Genomic DNA, 21,878 nt, shown 5'->3' on the forward strand with positions numbered 1-21,878 from the left:
ACAACAGCAAAGAAGAACAAAGACTCTGAAAGATTTTCGTTACGACGTCAAAAATCATCAAATGACCCCTCTCGCTGTGGGTTAGCAGCGGTGAGGGAGTGTCAGACTCTTACTGACTAAAAACCGTCGTGTTCCGTCATAGACCTTTTATGTACCAGGGCCGCGGTATCTCTTTCGAACAACCCGCAGCCCTGATACTTTATACCTTACTTTGCGGCGACCGAAAAATATGATTATAATGTTTTGTCATACTGAATGTGTTGTTTTCCGTAGCGGGCGGGCGGCGCATGACGCCGGAGCTGGGCGAGGACCGCAGCGAGAGCGCCGGCTACCGCGCCCGCGGCGGCCGCGCCCCGCGCACCAACCGCTCCTCCGACCGCGCCGACCGCGCCGACCGCGCCGAGCGGTCCGACCGCGCGGAGCGCCGGCCCGACGACCGCCGCGTGCCGCTCGAGAACGGCCGCGCGCACCCCGCCGCGCCGCGCCAGCCGCGCCCGCCCAACCCCGTGAGTACAGCGACTGTCGCTATCAGTGCAGCGTGAGGCACTCTCGCACTCTAAGGCCGGTTTTACACTCACACTGACCATTAGCACTCACAGCTACGCGTGTAGTTTGTCTGAACGTCGTCTACGCTGACAGCTACGCATCATTCTAAAACGTTTCATAGAATTTCATATATTTTCAATCGTCGGCGCTGATGGTCGGCGCACGATCAGCGTGACTGTAAAATCAGCCTTAGGCCGTATACAAAAATAAAGCTGGAAGAAGCTGGAAACTTATAAGCGCTTAAGGTCTACGGTGACGATCCCTTTCCGATCCCATATGTGTGCTGAGACCCTTATGCTTATCGGCGCGTGTTCATATATTTTCCAGCGTGGGTTACCAGCGCTGTCAAGCGCCGATAAGCGCTTATAAGATTCAGCTTCTTCCAGCTTTCTTTCTGTATACGGCCTTACTGACTTACCACTTTCCTTCTTGAGCCCTTTTATGTACCAGGGCCGCAGTAATTAACGCGAACAGTGTCGCAGCTCCACTCAACTCACTTTGACTTCCTACAATACACACCTTCGCTAAAAACATTTTTAAATATCAGTGTGTCAAAATACCAACACCCTTGGGAATAAAACATGATGAACCCATTAATATTGTGAATGGTGCGCAAAATTAGCATTCATTTTTTTGAGACCGTATCAGCGCGCTTAGTAGGTATTATAGTTCGGCCGTTCAGAGAATGCGTTCCTGACACGTCGTGATTGAACTGACGACGTAACTTTGTAATGGCGTTGCAGTTACGATAAAAATATTTTTGCTGGTTGTTTACCGTTTTTTCAATTGATGAGCATTAAAACAACATTATTATATCAATAATCAATGAATGTTATAATTTTGTGCCAAACTGCGTGTCAAATAACTTGGTAAACAATATTTTTCTAAATGTATACTGCGCTATTACAAGGTTATGTCAGCGCTTTATATTTTGTAGTGCTTTGCTAAAAATAACAGGCAAGTATCGTAATCTGTTCTTATACAGTTGTACTTACTTACTTAATAATACATTTTGTTTTTCTTTTTAAGAATTTGAAAATAAAGGACTATAAATAACTTTTATGAAATATAAAAATAAAACTATGACCAAACCGAACGCGCGAAAGAAAATAGCATTTTTATATTTAGGTTGAAAATGGTAACCCCAATGGCGTTATGGGCCGCCAAATCGATGAACTGGCTCTGGAGTACGGTCATCGCGTTCTAAGAATTCTACCGTATCATTGCCAATATAACGCGATCGGGCTAATCTGGGCTCAAATAAAAGGTTACGCCGCCCGCCACAATACTTCCCCGCCATTCAGGACGAAAAAGATGATGACCCTATTAAAAGAAGCCTGCGGGGAAGTTACAAGAGATGACTGGGCAAAGGTTGTTGGGAAGACTAAAAACCTGATTTTGGAACATTTTGACCGAGATATCAGGATTGATTCTGTTATTGATAATAATATAATTATACATGCGAAGATGATGATGAGACACCACCTCCTCAAGCGAATCGGAGTCTGATTAATATTCTGTACGCACATTCAATTCAATGTACTTACTTTATTGCATAGAAATACAGATTGTAACTTTGTAACAGAGAATAATTAAAACAATTTTATTATATGAATATTACCTTTCTTTTGGTTTCCACTTAAATAACTAAAATATAAATTTTATATGATTCCGCCAATTTAAAACGAAAATAATCTTAAAATAATGCGGCGGTTCATTTTGTAGGAACGGTAACGAACTTAGTGTTATGTTGTGCCCATCACTAGTCGTGACTAACTGATAGGTGTCAGGAACGCATTCTCTGAACGGCCGAAGTATAAGTGATTTAAGTCTTCTAACTGTCTACATTTATTTTAATCCCCCAAATGTTTAAGATTCATTATCAATCATTTAAATATCTGCCTATTTAATTTACAATTATATATTATTATTTAATGTATGAATATTAATTATTGTTAGTTATTAATATACAATTATTTTCATTTAACGAAGTTACTAACTTTACCTAATACGATACTGTAAAATTGCTAAAGACAAACGTTTGTATCCAGAGTGGCAGACGACGTGAGGACAGACGAAGGCAAACTGATGATGAAAGCAGCGTGCTGGACAGCCAGGACGTGTCCAGTGCGGACAGAGGTACGACTTAGTGCTAACTGCTTACCGCGTCCTATGTGAGCGACCGACACTCCTGTGTCGCCCCCTAACAATTACATTCAGCCTTTTAATATGTATGAATAACACATTCCTACATATAACATACTTAGAAGGTTAGGTGGCTAATTTCTGAATAGGAAAAGTTTTTGACGCGAACTGTACTTATATTTTCGGTTTGCGTTTCCGCGTTTGTCGTTCACCTAGGATAACGCCATAGTCTTGCAATACGCACGATGCATCTCGTCAGGCTTAGCCTATTAGCTGCATTAGATATATGTCTGTTGACATATTTATAGTCCATGTCTTACATTAGCCAAAAATATTAGACACGAATTTTATTAATAACAAAAATAGGTGTACAATATTCCTTATTATTTGTTGAATTGTATGTTTAACCTTGTCAACCCGCCTATTTATTTGTGGGATACTACTGTTTTGCGCAGCCAAACAACTAACTTTAGGCTTGCCAAGATACCTCGTACGTATTGTACATACACGGGCGCTCGACAAACTGGACCCTACGCGGACCGTTTGATGCCAGAATTTATTTATTAAAAAAGTACTTTTTCGAATAGGTGGGTGTGAAAATTAACAGTATGGCCGACGTTCCTTGACGAGCTTAAAGTTACGGTGTGGCTGCGCGGTAGATCTTTTAGGAATGTGTATTGCGCAGCTAATCAGTCGATTTTACAGTAGCCAAGATGCATCGGTTTTACTGCTAACACACTTTCACCTTTTTTTTTTCATTTGAAGTAACGATACCCACTTGAACCACACGCCGTAGTAAGATTAGTTGAAACATCATGATGTTTCTATCAATTGGAAGTTGACAGAAACACTGTGGTGTAATAGTTTAGCAGGTCAAACTTAAAAGTAAGTGTTTTCAAATTGTTGACAGAGATTGTTTCTTAGGGAGCGGTGGTGCAAGCCGGTTTACCAGAATTCTGGCGTCAGTTTAACAAAGTTAACTACTGCGCGTTTTACGGTTGTTATCCATTGCTGGCCGCTCCGGGTTGTGATACAATGTAGGTAGCGGGAAGCCTGCTGTGTTTATAATTATATTATAACTATAAAGATATTCGTCTCGTTTAGAAACGAAGTCTTTGCAGCTACGTTATTGTCCTTAGATATTAATTAGTTAAAAGATTAATAGGCTTTTAATGTTTAAATAAAAATATTATCAGATTCCTTGCGTTTGAATTTAGTTGTTTAGATGTAGATTCGAAGTTATAATTTATGTTTTGTGACAAAATCACAATTTACTCTAGTCTTTTCTTTTGTTTCTTATTTGATTCATACTATGATACTTACGTCGTCACGAATGAGTGAAAACTTTGTTTTATAATTATTGAATTCAACAAGGACATGATGGTCTTTGCTTGTTTACTGGATACACATTATATAGATGGTAAATATATTTCTAAAATATGTCCGTTTGTCGACCGCCTATAGCATAATACCGAATTATGTATTACTATTATGAGTGCTAAAGCAATCAAAATTTTATTCCATTATATTTATCGAAAAATCTGAAAATATTACTGAATGTGCTAGTTAAAATGTAGTTGTAGTGTTTTTATCTCTTAAGTGTATTTATGCATTATGTTGTTTATATGTTTATTTTTGTTTCCGTGCACCCCGTTTTACATTTTAATTAGTACATAATATGTAGAGGGATGAATGGTTTGCGGTAGTGAGTAGTCGGGTAGGGCGTACAGTTGGCATGTTGTCCAGAGTCGGGCACGTCGGACGAGCAAGCCGCCGGCCAGCGCAACCCCGCGCCGCGTCGCCGCCGCCGGAGGACAGGTACCCAAGACCATGCTACACGCGTACACTATTCTATTGTATTGTTCCCAAGCGAAATATTCATTTTAAAAAAAAAACAAAGGGCTTGAATTTAATTCTTATAAGTACTGAGGTAGTACAAAGTAATAAAAAAAAGTTTTTTTTTCTTTTCATTATTCTTTTGGGAAAAATATTAAATCAGAAGAACTCTCTGTGCCACCGCTATTGACGGTAACAACCCCGGCACCGCGTGAATCATGGGAATGCCACGAACGAATTTACCAAGCTATATCACTCTCAACAAACACTCACACGTTTGAATTCCACTACTTACACCTAAAGATTTTGTTCAGCGTGATGATTGTCAACCATTGCACCTACAATTACTAAATAACAATCATACTTTGTTTAAAAAAACAATCGAATACATATAAGTAACTTCATATACTGATATATATCATTTGTGAACAATCAACTAACTTGTAAGTAAATGCATGTTTTAATTTGTGTGTATTACACTAAAAATTTATATTCTTCTAGTTCACGGCTTTTCATATTGTATTGTTGTAGAAACATAACGGTTGCATGATCTAGAACTGTTCGCAAACATGATGTAAAATTTTCAGATTTGTAATTCGACCTCGATACTCATCGTAATTCACTTACAACCCCTACGTGCTTAGCACATTGTTCTATAAGCATGATAAATATGACCATGTACAATGATGTGGCACGAGATTGGTGCAGAAAAAAACCAGTTGGTCTATTTGGGCATGGTATCCGTGTAAAAGAGTGGGTCGGGTCGGGCTGCGTCAGTAAGCGTGGTGGGTGTTGCAGGAGGCGGGTGGAAGAACGGGCTGAGCGGCGCCGGGGCGGCGGGCGGGGCGGGCGAGGCGCGCGGGGCGGAGGCCCGCGGGGCGGGCGAGGGCCGGGCGGGCGGGGCGGGCGAGGGCCGCGCGGCCGAGGGGCGCGAGGCCCGGGCGGGCCCGGCCAAGCGCCGCAGCCCGCTGGCCAAGGCGAAGGCCGAGCCGCTGCTGAACGGCACCGCGTAGGCGCTGGGCCGCCGGGCTGACACCCGCTCGGCCCCGCCGCCGCCGGGGCCTAAACTAAACTAGACTTACTCGTATTATGCTTTTGTAAGAGATTCGTGATTTGTATTCCTGATTACTCGATATATGAAAATTAAAGATGTGTACGTCGCTCCCCGGACGATACGCGCCGATCGCGGCCTTTCGGTACCTTTATGGGAGATCGGACATAGCGCAGTACATACGTGTTCGTAGCCTGTACTCTGTGGTTATGTGATTTCCTATAAAATAAACATTTCTGTACATATTTTCAATCGTATTTTTATTTGTACGAATAGTTCGTTTCGTCGTCCTCCCTGTCTAAATTACAGAGTGTAGCGACATTACAAATTTTTACAATATACACGTTACGATGTTGAAATACAATTAACACTTTATAAAAATAGTATGACTAGTTGGAATGTTACAATTAATACTTAAATTAATAATACTATAAACTCGAAAGGTACCTCGGTAGGGAAGGGGGCGGGATACATACATTTAGTTTGGTGTGGCACTAAGAATTAAAAATTCTAATGTGATTCTGATGACACAGACCTATATTAACAAATATTTACAGATCTAGACTAAAATATCAGTCATAAACAGTACCGTGATATGCATTATTGCCGGGATATCACTAGGAAGTATTTACAAAGATATGACGTCAGGTAAGAGACAGGACCTACTCAAGTGAAGCGAAAAGAAATGCCATGTTCACAAAAGTAGAGGACACAAAAACGAGACAAAATATTATAATAATTTAAGCCTAATTTACTTTGACTACTTTTACCATTGTTGATTGACTAGTTTTGTGAACAAGCTTTCTAGTTTCATGGATATGACATCAATTTTTTACTTACCTACTGTTAGTTATTTGATATTTGTACACGAGAACTTCCAAGAATACCTACTAGACATGAAAACTAAGATTCGTTTCAGATTCAGTTGAGAATTTTGTGACATTAAGTATTACGAATTGACTTTACAGCCATGTGTCCTCCCAAAATGTACTTTATTCTATTTGTTTTTTGAGCTAGTAATATAATGATGGTCTATGCTATGTTTCCAATCTATTTTGCAAATGAAAAAAAAAATGAAAATGACAAAAAAAAAACCTAAATGATTACGTAGATTTCGTAGTCAATGTAAACGAAATTGACGAATACAGATACTGGAAAAGACTTGATTGTTTTCGTCCAGTTCTGTTAGTTCTATTTCATCCCAGATTATTAATGTACCTATGTATTAACAGTGTAGAAAACATAGAATGTTGATTTCAATAAAAAATGTATGCTATGTGCAATACTAAATTAATAACCCAAGTCTTCTTCAAAATGGTTGTCTTTGTTTTAAGTACTTAGACTAAATAAGTATTTATGTAGTTATTCTTAGACAATTCATGAAAATCACACAGTTTATGATTGTTTGTTTCTATTCACTTGGCATAGATTCCTTTACGAAGTAGGTACGTTTGCTTGTACAAAATGATATGTGTCTACACTGTACAATAATTAGGCTTCAGTATATATAGTATTATATACTTAGGAATACTGTAATTCTTTCCTATTATAAACATACATTTGAAAAGTCACAATGGTGACTAATATGAAAAAGAAACATTGTTTTTGTAAATTCATTAACATTGTATACTTTTTAAGTAAACACTGAAGTCTTTAAGACCCAGATATAATTTTGATTCATGGCATAAAAATATATGCGTTTTTTACTGACCTGTTTGAGTTTTAATACCTTTATTACCTATAGATGGAGTAGACGTCTAATGACAGCAATACACTTGATATCAGAATATTTAGACCTTTGTTGACATTGTACAGGCTAGTCAAGCGTGTGGCTATCTATCACTTAAATTGTGTGCAAGAGTGAAATGGAAGATTTCATAAATCCTCTATTCCATAAAATAGCCAACCATATAAAGTAAACCTTTTTTATCAATAGTCAAACAATAATAAATATCTTAGTGCACCGGTTCTGCAATAGATGTGCTGGCACAAATTTATCAAGTCCGCATATTTGCAAATTTTTTTGCAATTTCTGCATTTCAACCACTTAACGGAAATTAGACTATTTTTAAAATAAACTTGATAGTTCTCAAATCTTTGCGAACATACAAAATATACACACAAAAGTGATAGCTACCCGCTTGCCTATACCAGAAGAATCGTACAAAGCTGTTCAAACAAATGTTCCCAACTCAGTGGGCTTCTCCCCGGCAATAATGAGGTGGTGGCATTAGAGTAGTCGATGCTTGTCCTCGTGGCACGTCTCGAGGTCACTGTCCTCAGAGTCTGAGTGCGAGCAGTACGAGGAGTCGCTCCAGTGCTGGAACTCCTCTTTGTGGTGCTCTAGTGCCATCAGCGAGGGAAACAGGCTGTCACACGCGCTGCATCTGAAATGTCACCAATTACATTATAAGTTAAAGGTGTAACTGAAATCGCCCTTATTTGGGTTTTCCCTGATCTCTATAAATTGGTGGTCATATTACATAGGATATTCTAGGGAGCATCTTTCTGCTCTTCAGGCCATCCGCTAAGATATTTTAGGTACCAGGAGAAGGTCTCCGAAAAAACTTCATAAAATTAACATTACAGATCCCACTACAGTCTACATTAGGTACAACATTCATATTTTGGGTGTTCCTGTATTTTAATTTAAAGTTCTTGTTGCCTGGGAAAAAACTGGATTTTCACCGGAAAAAGTTCTACCTTAATGAGGTTTTACTTTCACCTAATTATTTAAAATAAGATAGGTTTTGCTTGCTTACCCAAAATGTCGTTTCTTCTGTTGATGATCGCCGAGTTGACGACGCGTTGGAAACGACCGGTCGCACACGTTGCAAGTGAGAGCTTCGTCTGAAATTAAAATGTCTACTTTATTGGTATTTATTTATTTTCCAGCATATAATTTACATTTTTAAATATTAAATATAAAAATAAAAAACATTTAAAAATATAAAAAATAGGTTGCCACCGATATCGGGCACAGGGTCCAAGGTACCGGTGGTTAGGGTCCCAGAGACAGAAACCTCCTCACAATACGTGCCGTATCAAGGAGTACTGCCTTCTGAATCAGTCCCTTGATCCAGCCGCCCAACGAGAGCCTCCTGAGGTGTTCGTCGAGGCTCTTGGCTATTAAACCATTGGCCGTAACGACAATCGGCACAACAACAGCCGTGTCGACACTCCACATGGCGACAACCTCGTGCGCTAAGTCGAGATACTTTATTTGTTTCTCTTTCTCAGCTTTCACAAGGTTCTCGTCATGCGGAACGGCGACATCGACTATCATCGCGCGGCGCGCTGATCGATCTATCACCACAATATCAGGCTTATTGGCTACAATAGTCCTGTCAGTGATGATAGATCGATCCCAGTACAACGTGATATGGTCCTTTTCGAGAACTGGGTCGGGCGCATACTTGTAGTACGGTACCTCAAGGTCTACAAGGTTGTATTGCAGAGCAAGCTGCTGGTGGATAATCTTGGCCACTTGGTTATGTCTGTGCAAATATTCACCATTAGCCAAACGAGAACAACCAGATATAATATGTCTGATAGACTCACCCGGATGGTGACATGCCCGACATATGTCAACCGTCCCGTCTTTCACGATATATCTCCGGTAGTTATTCGTAAGGATAACTTCGTCCATAATTGCAAAAATGTCTACTTATTATTATTCCTTAAGGAATAACCATAACACTCCTCCCATCTTCGAAGGTAGTTCATTGTAAGTCAACAAAAAGTTTTCGCTACTCATAAGCACAAGCACAAGTCATACGTACGATATTATGTAGGTACATCCAGGATGGATTTTACGAGTAAAGATTAATTGAATTTCCTTACAGTAAATGAATGGAAAAATTGTTAGTTGTTATCGTTACTTACTAACATTCAATATTGTTATAGGCACATTATTTTCAAACGCATTTTTAAGTAAATAATATTCGCTTGTATACTGTTTTCTTTACTAAAGAATAAACAACATAGAATATGTGCTGTACGCCTTTGAATAACAAGTTAGTTTTCGTTTATCAAGCAGTGTTACTTTTACGTAAGTACTAACGTAGGGGCCCATCTATGTACAGCTACCAAAATTGGATTTTGTAATGTCAGTGGATTTACTGTCGTGGGCACTGTGGGTTTGCCTACAATCCTAATTTAGGTACTTGTGACGTGCTTATTTTCATGTTACTCACTCTGTCAAGTCCCTTATGTACTTCCCCTACAAGCTCCCTACCTCGATGAACTCTCTTATACGGGTGTAGTACCTACTCCGTTTTTAAACTCTACCCTAATAAACCTTATGTATAGGTACACCAATACTTAAATACTTATTTATGGTACTACCTACACCAATGTACTCTCTTATGTAGGTACTGTTTTACGTATTCCCCCAAGTACCGAATGGCCATTTAGATGGTCGATTTAGCCCGCGCGGCAAAAATCGTGCGGTTGTACCTACATAGCCCTATGTACTCTTTGTACTTTTTTTTGGCAGGGGAAAATCCTCATGGACTTTCCTCCACCTGGGGTCGATGTCCCGGACTCTTACAGGCTAAAAACCCACACAGTGTTGCCTTCAATTACCTATTGTCGAGGGCACGGGTAACGCCAAAGCATTCTTCTGCACCCCCGACAGGTACCTATTGGCCCGCCAGATGTTCAAAGGCGGACCCTGATACCCTCTGTGTCAAACCATCACATCCTCACAAAAGGAAGCGACGGCGTTCCACAATTCTTCGCTGCCGACCATGCAGGAAACGACAGCCGGCATCGAACGACTTCCCGCAGAATCTACTGCTGCCGCAAGATCACGGCGCTGCGTTGCCCATGCTGTGCACTCCACCAATGTGTGCAGCGCCGAGTCTTCGCTGCATATGCCACAGTGGTGGCATTCGGGCGTGGGCTCCCGGCTATGCGACACAGAAACTTTCCAAAACACCCATGTCCGGTAAGAACCTGCGTCAGCCGGAAGCTGAGGGCGCCGTGGCGTCGCTCCAGCCACTCCTTCAGTATGGGCCTTACCGCCGCGACAGCGGAGTGCCCTGCCGTGCGTCGCGTAAGTCGCTGCTCCCATTCCGCAATGAGGTCTTGGCGGATCTCTGCCCTGCGCGTCTCAACTTGCCGAGGCACGAGGCCCTCGCCCCGCCGCTGCTTAACTCTCGTTGTGTATTTCCCTCATTCATGTGCCACCCCTATGTACTGTCGTGTCCCTGAATGGAATGAATGTTTAGTAGGAAAGTGAATTTTCAACCATGTCGGATGGATGTGTTGCGACAGCTCTGTCCTTTAGGTACCATACAATCAGTAGGTACATATTTAATGTGGAGGCTTAAATAAAGGATAAGGAAGTATGTACCTAAGGATAACGATAGATCAATATTTTCGTAGCATCGTCTTACTCCTATGTGGATGGAGTTACGACAAAAATGGCAAAAAAATTGCCGAAGAATCCACCAGTGTGGTCTAACGAGCCGAGCGTGTATTCCATGCCAAATCTGCGTAAAGATAACAAAGAAGAGGAAGAAGCAAGCGCGATAGGCGGAGGAAAACAAGCTCAGGCAGACGGCGCGGCTAACAGGTAGGTATGTACCTAATTTTAATACTACAAGGGGCTAATTTGACTTAAGCGACACACGATTGATATCTAACTACGATTGAAGCGTACCTATGTAGCATTCCGCTATTTTTTCTTTTAAATAAACGTTTATCCTTTTCTGTGATTCAATACTCGATACTCAATTCTTTAATCAACTTTAATGCATATCATAATGTTTACAGTTGTTGTTCTACAGGTAATTTATGTCACAATTATTAGGTATACCCAATCGATTACAATATGATTGTAGAGCAGGGACCCGCCCGATTCTGCTAAGTTTATGATGTTAAAATTGAATAGAAATGGAATCGCAATAGCAGTTTTAACCATATCGGGCATTCTGCTACTAATAAAAGACCAATCGTATTCCAATAACATTCGGTTGGTTTGCGATTGGTCTGCCATTGGGTTTATACGGTAGTTTGTTCTAAAATTATATTGCAATCGTAAATAATTTGCAGACAATATGACTCATTATTGAAGCCCAGAATAGGATAAAAACGTTTATTTTAAATTATAAATTTAAAAAAACCCCCGACCCAAAAAAAGTACGCAATTAAACCCTATAAAAAGCAAAAAATAACTTTAAACACTACGTAAGTACCAACTAAAGCATGTCAGACTAAACTAAATTTTGTCGTGTCGAGGGACCGCTCTAATTTATTAGCCTAACGTTAGAGGTAATTATATACTACTACATTATATATACTACTTATAACTTTGTATATAATTGTGTTTTTATACGAGTGTTGTAATTAGGTAGGTATCATTTGATTTATGTAAGTATTTTTAAAGGTAAAGAGCGGTCCCCCGACACGACAAAATTTTGTTTAGTCTGACATGCTTTAGTTGGTACTTACGTAGTGTTTAAAGTTATTTTTTGCTTTTTATAGGGTTTAATTGCGTACTTTTTTTGGGTCGGGGGTTTTTTTAAATTTATAATTTAATTTTATTTCATGCTTTTTGAAGGAGCTCCTTAATTTTTCCTTCCTTCATTTAATTTCTTTTATTTTAAGATGGGGTCGCTATATGCGATCACGGCCAAAGGAAGCTGTTTAACAATCCTCATGACAAACTGGCTCTGGGAGAATTGCACAGATTAAGAATCAATAAAGATTAACTTTTGGTCATTCTAGATTTTCAGCAAAAATATAAATCGGTTTATCCGTTTCATTCCGGCATTCCAGGGTTTCATCCGTCACATCCTATTTCCAGCATCAGGTTCTCTTCAATTCGATTCGATTTCCTTCCTTCGATTTCCACCAAACATAGCTAAGAACACTCCCGAATGACATTCCTTTCAAACAAAAAAAACCGCATTACAATCGGATCATCCGTTTGGGAGCTACGATGCCACATACACACACACACACACACACACAGACACGTTAAACTTATAACACCCCGTCGTTTTTGCGTCAGGGGTTAAAAAGAAAAAATAGCAGAATGCCAAATACCTACGCTTCAATCGTAATTGAGTCGTGATTGGATCTGAGTCGGATGTGAATCGAATGTCGCTTGAGTAAAATCGGTAGAATCGCGCCCCAGGTGGCCCAGTAGCGCTCGTTGTTACAATTCCACGTCTGGCGCAATTGAGAAAACCGTCACAAGTTAGGTGATCAAAACCTACACCTCACTCGATAAGAAGCCGCTGTCGCGAGGTTAGAAGCTAGCACCTTTCCATTAATGTATAAATGTATATAATTTATATTAATTATAGTATATAATATATATTAATATCCATAAATGTATATAATTTGTTCATAGATTCTCACAAGCATTAATTACAACAACCAAAAAGACACGGACTACACCTTCCTATGTTTCAGTGGATGAACCGTGCGACTATATAGCATTGCAGTGTTTCAGAGCTTTCCAGTACGTTATTATTAAATTACCTAGATACTAGAATCCGCTAATGCTTTCACCTACAAACTGTAGGATCTACTCCGCGCTCGCTCATAAACAGCAGCCTTTCTCGATAAATGATTTTTTCAAATCGATCCAGTAGTTTCCGAGATTAGCGCCGCGCGTTCAAACAAACTTCAGCTTTATTTATGATTCTAATTATAAGGAAGTAGGTACAAAGCTGATGGATACATTTCATACACATCATCATCCTCCGAGCCTTTTCCCAATCATGTTGAGGTCGGCTTCCAGTCTAACCGGATTGAGCTGAGTACCAGTGCTTTACAAGAAGCGACTGCCTATCTGACCTCCTCAACCCAGTTACCCAGTTACCGGGCAACCCGATACCCCTTGGTTAGACTGGTGTCAGACTTACCGGCTTCTGACTACCCGTAACGACTGCCAAGGATGTTCAATGACAGCCGGGACCTACAGTTTAACGTGCCATCCGAAACACAGTCGATGGTGTCTAAGATATACTTAGAAAGTACATACAAACTTAGAAAAGTTGCATTGGCACTTGCCTGACCTGGGATCGAACCCACGCCCTCATACTTGAGAGGTTGGTCCTTTACCCACTAGGCCATCACGACTTTTTTTTTCACAACAGACGGAAGAAAAAGAAAGACGAGTTTGATCTTTTTTAATTCCGTGCGGCAATAGTCCCATGATCGATCAGTGCTTATTCTTATAAGAGGTTTAATCCAATTAATTACTCATCGTTTTACTAGGACCGGAAGAATATGCGCCCGAACAGTTTATAATAAGTATTTTACTTTCAAGAATTACTGCATGTTGCTTTTCACCAATTGCATGGAAAGATATGAAGGTTTGTGTTTGTTAGTTCATTTATTTATTTCACAACATATCATTTACATTTTTAAATATTAAATTATAAAAAAAAAAAAACATTTAAAAATAAAAAATAGATGGCCACCGATATCGGGCACAAGGTCCAAGGTACCGGTGGTTAGGGTCCCAGAGACAGAAACCTACTCACAATACGCGCCGTATCAAGGAGTACTACTTTCTGAATCAGTCCCTTGATCCAACCGGCCAACGAGAGCCTCCTGAGGTGTTGATCGAGGCTCTTGGCTATTAGACCATTGGCCGTAACGACAATCGGCACAATAACAGCCATGTCGACATTCCTCATGGCGACAACCTCGTGCGCTAAGTCAAGATACTTTATTTGTTTCTCTTTCTCAGCTTTCACGAGGTTCTCGTCATGCGGAACGGTGAAATCGATTATCATCGTGAGGTGCGCTAATCGATCTATCACCACTATATCAGGCTTATTGGCTGCAATAGTCCTGTCAGTGATGATAGATCTATCCCAGTACAACGTGTTATGGTCCTTTTCGAGGATTGGGTCGGGCGCATACTTGTAGTACGGTACCTCAAGATCTACAAGTTTGTATTGAAGAACAAGCTGCTGGTGGATGATCTTGGCCACTTGGTTACAAATATTCAACGTTAGCCAAACGAGAACAACCAGATATAATATGTTTGATAGACTCACCGGATGGTGACATGCTCGACATATGACAACCGTCCCGTCTTTCATAATATTACCTCCGGTAGTTATTCGTCCATAATTGCACATACAAACCCTTCGGTTTCTCCAAACAGGTCACCGAAGCGTAGCCAAGCTACGGACGCATTGAAGTCTACATCGGGACCATGAAGAGCTCTGAAAAAGCGTCCATGTAGCTGTTTGCTCTGCCATACTTCCTTGCGATCATGGGTAGTTAGTACCACAGCTCTGCGCCAGTTCTGATTTGCCAACGACAGCGGAGTGGGTCCTCTGTCCACTGCTACCATATCACGGTGCATACCCACGTCGCTTTTGAGAAGATATTCCCTGAGACTGCACACCTCACGGTTGTTTTTTTTCACATTTCCGTGGAATGTACAGTCTCATCACCGACGATCATGGGTGATGCATTCGTTCTGCGGTCAGCAGTGTGCGGACTCTCCTATCCAAGGCATCCTGCACCCAATTCAGTTTGAGTCCATTTGAGTATGCCGAAGGAGTACATCAGGACTGGCATGACCCAACCATTATAGGCGCGAACCTTGTTGCCACCTGATAAGGAACTTCCATCGGAAACGAAAATTCCATCAATGTTTTGATACTTTCGTTTTGTATGTTCATAGTTTGGCAAGCCACACATATGGGGGCATGTTACAAGCTCAAACCCAACAAGAAAGTTCACCGTAAGTTCAGTTTTATTAACATTGTGTTTAGTATCTTAAATCACCTACATGCATTTTTTTGGAGTCAATCATCGGATGAGCCCCTCCCCCTCGTATGTAGGTGGCGTGTAAATGAGTATCAGGCTCATATCGCCTCAAACCATAATAATACCTTATGGAGCCCTAAGTAATCCAGTTCCGAGGTACTTAACTGTTTTACAATCCCACATCCATGATAGATCGACCCGGCTCATATCTCCAATCGTTTTATCAACCTTCTTACAATGTTAAAATCATATTCACAAGGAGAACCAAGGCGAAAATGATTAAAAAAAAATGATTTGTTTTCAGGTGAGAACTCAAAAGATTCACACATAGGGGATGGCTATTACTGGCCAAATAATTACTAGAAATAAATACCTACTAGTAGACTTTACGTGAAGAGTGGCAGTTATTATCCAACTTTGGCAATGATGCCAGCCTGTTAACAAATTGTGAAGAAATACTGATACTTTTAAAAACATGGCGGTATGCAATTGAAAGCCATTCATCGTTAGATACACCTATATTATGTGTAGTGTAAATAAATTCCTGGAAAACTGATAGGCAACTTGTTTTAGTATCCAAGGCCAAAATATAAGCTAGCTTCCGACCGCATCGTCCTAAGGACACAACTTCGCTTACTCTGGTAAAAAGTAGCAACAACAATGCTTCCGAATATTACTTATCTAATAAGGATAAATAATAAATAAACTTGTTTCTCCACAGGATATAAAATAAGTAATAAAGGGCTTCCATAATAGAACTTAAGAAAAGGGCCAAGTTTATTTGAATAAATCTTTCTACAAAAAATATTATTGTAACTAGATTTTTAATAAGTTTGAGCATAACTATTGATAACAGATATTCGTTCGCAAGGCAGTAGATGAGACAAGTATAATCTAAAAATTCTGACAGAATATTCGATAAATACGAATGACATCCTTAAGGCAAGATAACATTCATAAATAGATTTAAAAGTGTGCGTTCGCGCAGCGGAATGTTGTTGAATTTAAAGATTTTAATTATGCAGATAATTAGTGTATGACGTCCTATAATTGTGTATGGTAAATAAAAATTTGTGTATGCAGCCATTGTGGAGAAATTCACCAACAACAGATTCCGCTGGGCGAACGTTGGCGAACGTTGTCCTGGCGGAACTTTTTTTAATCCATAGACTTTAGAAGAAAAGAGATGTGTCCAAAAATTAGTGTGTATTTGTGTATAATTGATTATGTATGAATGAAATCAGTGCATGCATAAACTTTGGAGAAATTCAAGTTTCCGATACGCGAACGTTTGGCCATTAGCTAGTTTTCATATAAAGCGCTTACATAGAGAGCTGTAGATTTTTACATACGTTGTTTTGAATTTGTTTATATTTGTTTAAAAAACAGATTTAGAAAAAGTCGTAGGGTTTAAAAGATAAAAATATAAACGTAAAATACACTTATAAGGTCTTAGTTCTTAAAGTATGCAGTTTGGGGTCTAGATTTTCACGTTTACACAAACCTTGTAAGAGTCTCCAACATGTTACCAAGTATCAATGATGTTCCGTTAGTAATTAAAAAGTTATAGGATATTTTATCATGATATATGATGAATAGATCACTGTTTTTCAAAGCAGTCGAATATCACAACGTTCTAAAGGAATTGCATGGTAAAATGTATGCCAATAATTAGTTTAATCATTCAACTATTCACTTGCAAAATTTCATGTCATTAAATTCAGTAATTAAAGAAAGACAATTATAATACTGACGGAGCAACGCAAACCTACATAATCCAACCAAGTTCGGATAGCTACAAAAAAGCGGCCGTGCCATATGTCTAAGAAACGTTCTTAACTTGGAAGGTTAGTATAATTATTAATATGGTACAGCTGCGTACACAAGCGTTAGGAAAAAATAAAACAATTGCATTTCTTGAATGAAAATTATTTTTTTTAATAATAGCGCCACTATCTACGACATTTTAGTTAAAATACGTAACGTTTATTAACGTTATTTTTAATCACCTAGTTAAGTAATTTATGTAAGTAATGATAATAAAAATATTTTTGTACACGGATATTTAAATAGAGAAGTACTTGTTAATTGAAGATTTATTTTTATCGTAGATAGTGGCATTATTATAAAAAAAATATTTTTCATTCAAGAAGCATTGTTTTATTTTTTCCTAACGCTTGTGTACGCAACTGTGCCATATTAATAAATACTAACCTTCCAAGTTAAGAACGTTTCTTAGACATATGGCACGGCCGCTTTTTTGTAGCTATCCGAACTTGGTCGGATTATGTAGGTTTTCGATGCTCCGTCAGTATTATAATTGTCTTTCTTTAATTACTGAATTTAATGACATGAAATTTTGCAAGTGAATAGTTGAATGATTAAACTAATTATTGGCATACATTTTACCATGCAATTCCTTTAGAACGTCGTGATATTCGACTGCTTTGTAAACAGTGATCTATTCATCATATATCATAATAAAATATCCTATAACTTTTTAATTACTAACGGAACATCATTGATACTTGGCAACATGTTGGAGACACTTACAAGGTTTGTGTAAACGTGAAAATCTAGACCCCAAACTGCATACTTTAAGAACGAAGACCTAATAAGTGTATTTTACGTTTATATTTTTATCTTTTAAACCCTACGACTTTTTCTAAATCTTTTTTTTAAACAAATATAAACAAATTCAAAACAACGTATGTAAAAATCTACAGCTCTCTATGTAAGCGCTTTATATGAAAACTAGCTAATGGCCAAACGTTTGCGTAGCGGAAACTTGAATTTCTCCGAAGTTAATTCATGCACTGATTTCATTCATACATAATCAATTATACACAAATACACACTAATTTTTGGACACATCTCTTTTCTTCTAAAGTCTATGGATTGAAAAAAGTTCCGCCAGGACAACGTTCGCCAACGTTCGCCCAGCGGAATCTGTTTTTATTGAATTTCTCCACAATGGCTGCATACACAAATTTTTATTTACCATACACAATTATAGGACGTCATACACTAATTATCTGCATAATTAAAATCTTTAAATTCAACAATATTCCGCTGCGCGAACGCACACGATTTAAAATAAAAATCACAATCCTGTATATCGAGAACACTCACACATTGAAAACGAAAATTAGGAACAGACAATATTGACGTGCCATCGTAATAGTATAAATTAGAACCTAAAGAATTTATAGCTCGTTATTTTAGGTCTTGAACAGCTGCTTAACATCTCGCTAATTTTGATAACCAGTTCACTTTTATAGGGCAATGGAGTAAATACAAATACATTGACCTATTGAACAGTTAAAATTCGCGTTCAGTGACCCGATGCGATTGCGAACATGACGCCAACACGCAATGAATTTGAAATTCATTATGTAAACATTCATATACTTAGCTGCAATCTATCGTCTTTACTACATATTGTGTCGTTTGTTTCGGTTATTTTGAGCTATTTGATGCGTATCTTAAGACTTAACATAATTTACACAATTTCATAAATTCATTTAAATTTTTTACTGAAGCTCAAAGCAATTAAAGTCTTTCTTAAGGCAAATGTTTTTCAACACGAGGAGTGGAACTGGAGAATTTTATTCAAGTTTCATATACAATTCAAAATCAGTTATTTTTAATTGTTAATCCATGAATAAAGAGAACAAGACAATGTTCAATGTTACAAAATTTTCTTTAGTTCAGAAAACCTTAAAACCACGATTTTATCTCCTATAAGTATAAAAATAACGATCTTATTTACTTGTATCAAAACTTATATCAAAGTGTTGCAGTCAGGGTTCATGTTGTGTTATATTGGTAATGTATTTGATACAGAAGACTTGAACATGCTGCCGAAGAACCGCATGCCCGATGATCCGCCGGGTATGGATCCCATCATCATCCATAGAAGTGCTACTACTTGTAAGACGGCACATACAATCGTCCATGGCGTGCTCTGCAAGTGCAGTGCACAGTACAACGTGGCTATGAGCGTCAGCATGTACAAAGAGGTTGTGAGTGCTCGCTCTTTACTGAACATGGACTTCAAGTGGTTCCATGGGCCATACAGGAAACTGAAACTGTTTCAGAAATATCATTAGAAACTAGCCATCAACAATGTATTCTTTATAATTGAAGTAACATTTATTGATGAATTCTAAATATTGACATGATTCAAAGCTAATTCAATTTTAATGCTTGAATATCATTGTTGCATACATGCCTAACTTGGCAATACCTTTGGAACCTTACCTGATTATAAAAAACATGCTTCCTAATGTGAATAGCAGTGCAAACTTCCTGGCTTGGAGCAGCAGTATGGGTATGTAGAGGAATGACAGGATAAAACATAGTACTCCAAAGAATAAACATATACCAAAGCCCATAAACCTTTGTGTCCGGCTCTGAAAATAGATGAGGTAAACTTTTCTATTTTATGTGTCAAAAGAGGTTGAGTTCATTCCTATTGTCATAAACAGCAATAATACATTATTTTATCATACATCTATTGTCATAATAACAAAAATAAAATATTTACATTATTCTAATAGCATATTGCTAGACACAGGTAATGGATTGGAATAGTAGTTTGCCTGTTAATTAAATATAAGACTAGTATTGCCAATCTCCTACAAACTATATGCATGACCTCAATTTAAATAACTAGTACTGTAGTAAAAACATTACTGAAATATTTGTACAGGTTCTTTCACAACACAAATGTGTTCACATGGGTAATGTGGGATCTAGTTATACGCAAACCAGTTATAAATGATGTAATTGATAGCAACGTATTGTGTTGTCCGCATCACAAACAAAGTCATAGCTGAATGATTCATACACAAATTAATTAAACATTCTCATTACTTACCAAAGTGAAGTACTCTTTCTGTACATTTTCGAACCATGATGCGGTACTATTGGTGCTAGGGCTCTCATCCGTACTTCTTTGCATAAAACTAGGAGTAGAGAATGAAGGTAAACTGAAGTTGTAACTTCGACGACTTTCATTTTTCAGTAAATATTGATCCAAGTCTGTCTTCAAGTTCGCCATTTTAGGTTAGATCACTTTGGTCCCGTTTAGCACGTTTTAGCACATAAAATAAAAGTTTGATCTATTTTGATAAACAATTCTACAATTATAACACTGCCCACTTTACGGCTGATGAGTAAAATCTCAAACGTCAAATCATATGACAACTTTGCGAACTGACAATACCACAGACAAGAATTTTCACTAGTGCTGCGCATGCTCCCAAAACGTATCGATTGACTTTTAGTCGGTTTTTAAAGAAACTAATTATTTCCGTTAACGTTTTTGTGCCATAAAAGTATAACTTTGTGAGTAATTAAACGTACCATAATCTGTATCATCGCTGAAGTCATCATGTGCATGTCGACGAACGTTGTTATTATATCGGTCGTGCGCACACGGTGGGCATACTCCGCCGGTGTCACGTTCATCCAAATCGGTGCTACTGGCATCTGACTCGGCTTCTGCTTCCTCAATGTGAACATCATCTGTCTGTCTGTTATCGAGCTTCTCGTTCGAGGACAACTGATTGTAATTCTTTCGCGGAGGTCTCGATTCTGGAAAATATCAGAAAAAACCTGTTTTATTCCCGTGGCATATAAATTTTCCAGGAAAATATGTACATAGGTTGAGAACACCAAATAAATCGAACCTATTGGCAAAATAAAATCTGTTCTTGAGATAACCACAGGACTTCTAACTAGCTTCTAAATACGTCATATTAAGTCAAAATGTTATTCATTTTACACGCATTGAAAGAATGCGTGTAAAATGAATAAGTACCTACGTAAGTAAGATCTAAGTAAGTTACGCCTATTAACTGTATCTGAAAGTTTAAAGTTAACTGACAGTAGGTTAATTGCCATAAAAATTTTAAACTACACGAAGGTATTCTGCCCTACTTTGTACTTGCAGTAATCGACATTTTTGTGAATTTCACTTTTTTGCAACAATCACATCCTAAGGATATATTGTATACGTAAAAAAATCTTATTATAAACGTGTTTTTTACGTAACTTGAAAGGCAATACTTGCACCTAAATGTTACTTTTACCAAAAGGATCTGCAGCATTAAGCATATGCTACAAAATTATGCAGTACTTGCTACGTTTACTGTTTATGCTATTAGCATTTAACTTTTTAGGTACATCTAATACTAGCTAAAGCCAAACGCAGTAGTCACCGTTACTGCATTTGAATGTAGCAAAAATAACAAAAACCTACTCTTGCGATGCTAAGCCTAAACGCAGTATTCTATAGAACTGCGTTTTCAGTTTGCGTGAATTATTTAAGCTAAGTAATTTTTTTTTTATAATATCTACCTTCCTTTGTCTTATTTCGTTTCTTACGGCCAGTTTCTTCATCAAAAGTTAAAGTTAAAGTTATGGCTAAAGTAATGTCTAAAGTAAAAGTAACGGTTAAATTCAATTTTTCTATTAGTTTTGCTGTCACTTTAGCCTTGAAAAAACGAATTTGACCGTTACTTTTACTTTAGACATTACT

General features: G+C 38.4%; 3 protein-coding genes and 1 long non-coding RNA gene across 14 annotated transcripts in view; 2 read left to right on the top strand and 2 right to left on the bottom strand.

Annotated features, from left to right (window-relative positions):
- Window positions 1–5,830, top strand: part of LOC124634373 (fragile X mental retardation syndrome-related protein 1 homolog A) — a 46,480-nt gene extending 40,650 nt beyond the window's left edge. For 3 of the 10 annotated variants that reach the window (XM_047169939.1, XM_047169938.1, XM_047169940.1), the window contains exons 11-14: window positions 274–506; window positions 2,598–2,685; window positions 4,398–4,509; window positions 5,326–5,830. In XM_047169939.1, the coding sequence (XP_047025895.1) occupies window positions 274–506; window positions 2,598–2,685; window positions 4,398–4,509; window positions 5,326–5,560 (668 nt within the window). In that variant the 3' untranslated portion in view covers window positions 5,561–5,830. Of the gene's footprint in view, window positions 1–273; window positions 507–2,597; window positions 2,686–3,601; window positions 3,890–4,397; window positions 4,510–5,325 lie in introns of those variants that run through there. The other 7 variants (XM_047169942.1, XM_047169941.1, XM_047169944.1 and 4 more) reach the window with 4 other exon arrangements.
- A 779-nt stretch (window positions 5,831–6,609) lies between these two features.
- LOC124634663 lies at window positions 6,610–21,300 on the bottom strand. Its single transcript, XM_047170325.1, has 4 exons — window positions 21,285–21,300; window positions 20,702–20,932; window positions 8,341–8,428; window positions 6,610–7,965 (listed from the first exon to the last, which is right to left on the bottom strand). The coding sequence occupies exons 1-4, from the start codon at window positions 21,298–21,300 to the stop codon at window positions 7,809–7,811; spliced, it is 492 nt and encodes a 163-aa protein (XP_047026281.1). The 3' UTR covers window positions 6,610–7,808.
- On the top strand, window positions 9,513–15,887 carry LOC124634376. Of its 2 annotated transcripts, XR_006984856.1 has the most exons (3): window positions 9,513–11,159; window positions 15,246–15,305; window positions 15,636–15,887. It is a non-coding gene; the product is annotated as an uncharacterized LOC124634376 (long non-coding RNA). The 2 variants fall into 2 exon arrangements; XR_006984855.1 differs by lacking the exon at window positions 9,513–11,159 and having other exon boundaries at window positions 15,055–15,305.
- On the bottom strand, window positions 16,077–20,532 carry LOC124634375 (protein transport protein sft2). The gene is made up of 4 exons (XM_047169949.1): window positions 20,214–20,532; window positions 19,595–19,746; window positions 18,429–19,422; window positions 16,077–16,303 (listed from the first exon to the last, which is right to left on the bottom strand). Exons 1-3 carry the CDS (start codon window positions 20,394–20,396, stop codon window positions 19,152–19,154), a joined length of 606 nt encoding a protein of 201 aa, XP_047025905.1. The 5' UTR covers window positions 20,397–20,532; the 3' UTR covers window positions 16,077–16,303; window positions 18,429–19,151.
- Window positions 21,301–21,878: the final 578 nt, after the last annotated feature.

Source organism: Helicoverpa zea, chromosome 11, assembly GCF_022581195.2.
Source record: "Helicoverpa zea isolate HzStark_Cry1AcR chromosome 11, ilHelZeax1.1, whole genome shotgun sequence".
NCBI classification, from domain to species: Eukaryota; Metazoa; Arthropoda; class Insecta; order Lepidoptera; family Noctuidae; genus Helicoverpa; species Helicoverpa zea.

Bases quoted from the DNA above. Each gene is read 5' to 3' on its own strand.
- LOC124634375 (XM_047169949.1), bottom strand. From the start codon at position 20,396: ATGGCGAACTTGAAGACAGACTTGGATCAATATTTACTGAAAAATGAA. The intron at 19,747-20,213 runs GTAAGTAATGAG...ATCTATTTTCAG, and splicing joins AGAAAGAGTACTTCACTTTG to AGCCGGACACAAAGGTTTAT. The intron at 19,423-19,594 runs GTAAGGTTCCAA...TTTCTGAAACAG, and splicing joins AGCATGTTTTTTATAATCAG to TTTCAGTTTCCTGTATGGCC.
- LOC124634663 (XM_047170325.1), bottom strand. The intron at 8,429-20,701 runs GTACGTTTAATT...TTTTAATTTCAG, and splicing joins CAGCGATGATACAGATTATG to ACGAAGCTCTCACTTGCAAC. The intron at 7,966-8,340 runs GTAAGCAAGCAA...GTGACATTTCAG, and splicing joins CAGAAGAAACGACATTTTGG to ATGCAGCGCGTGTGACAGCC.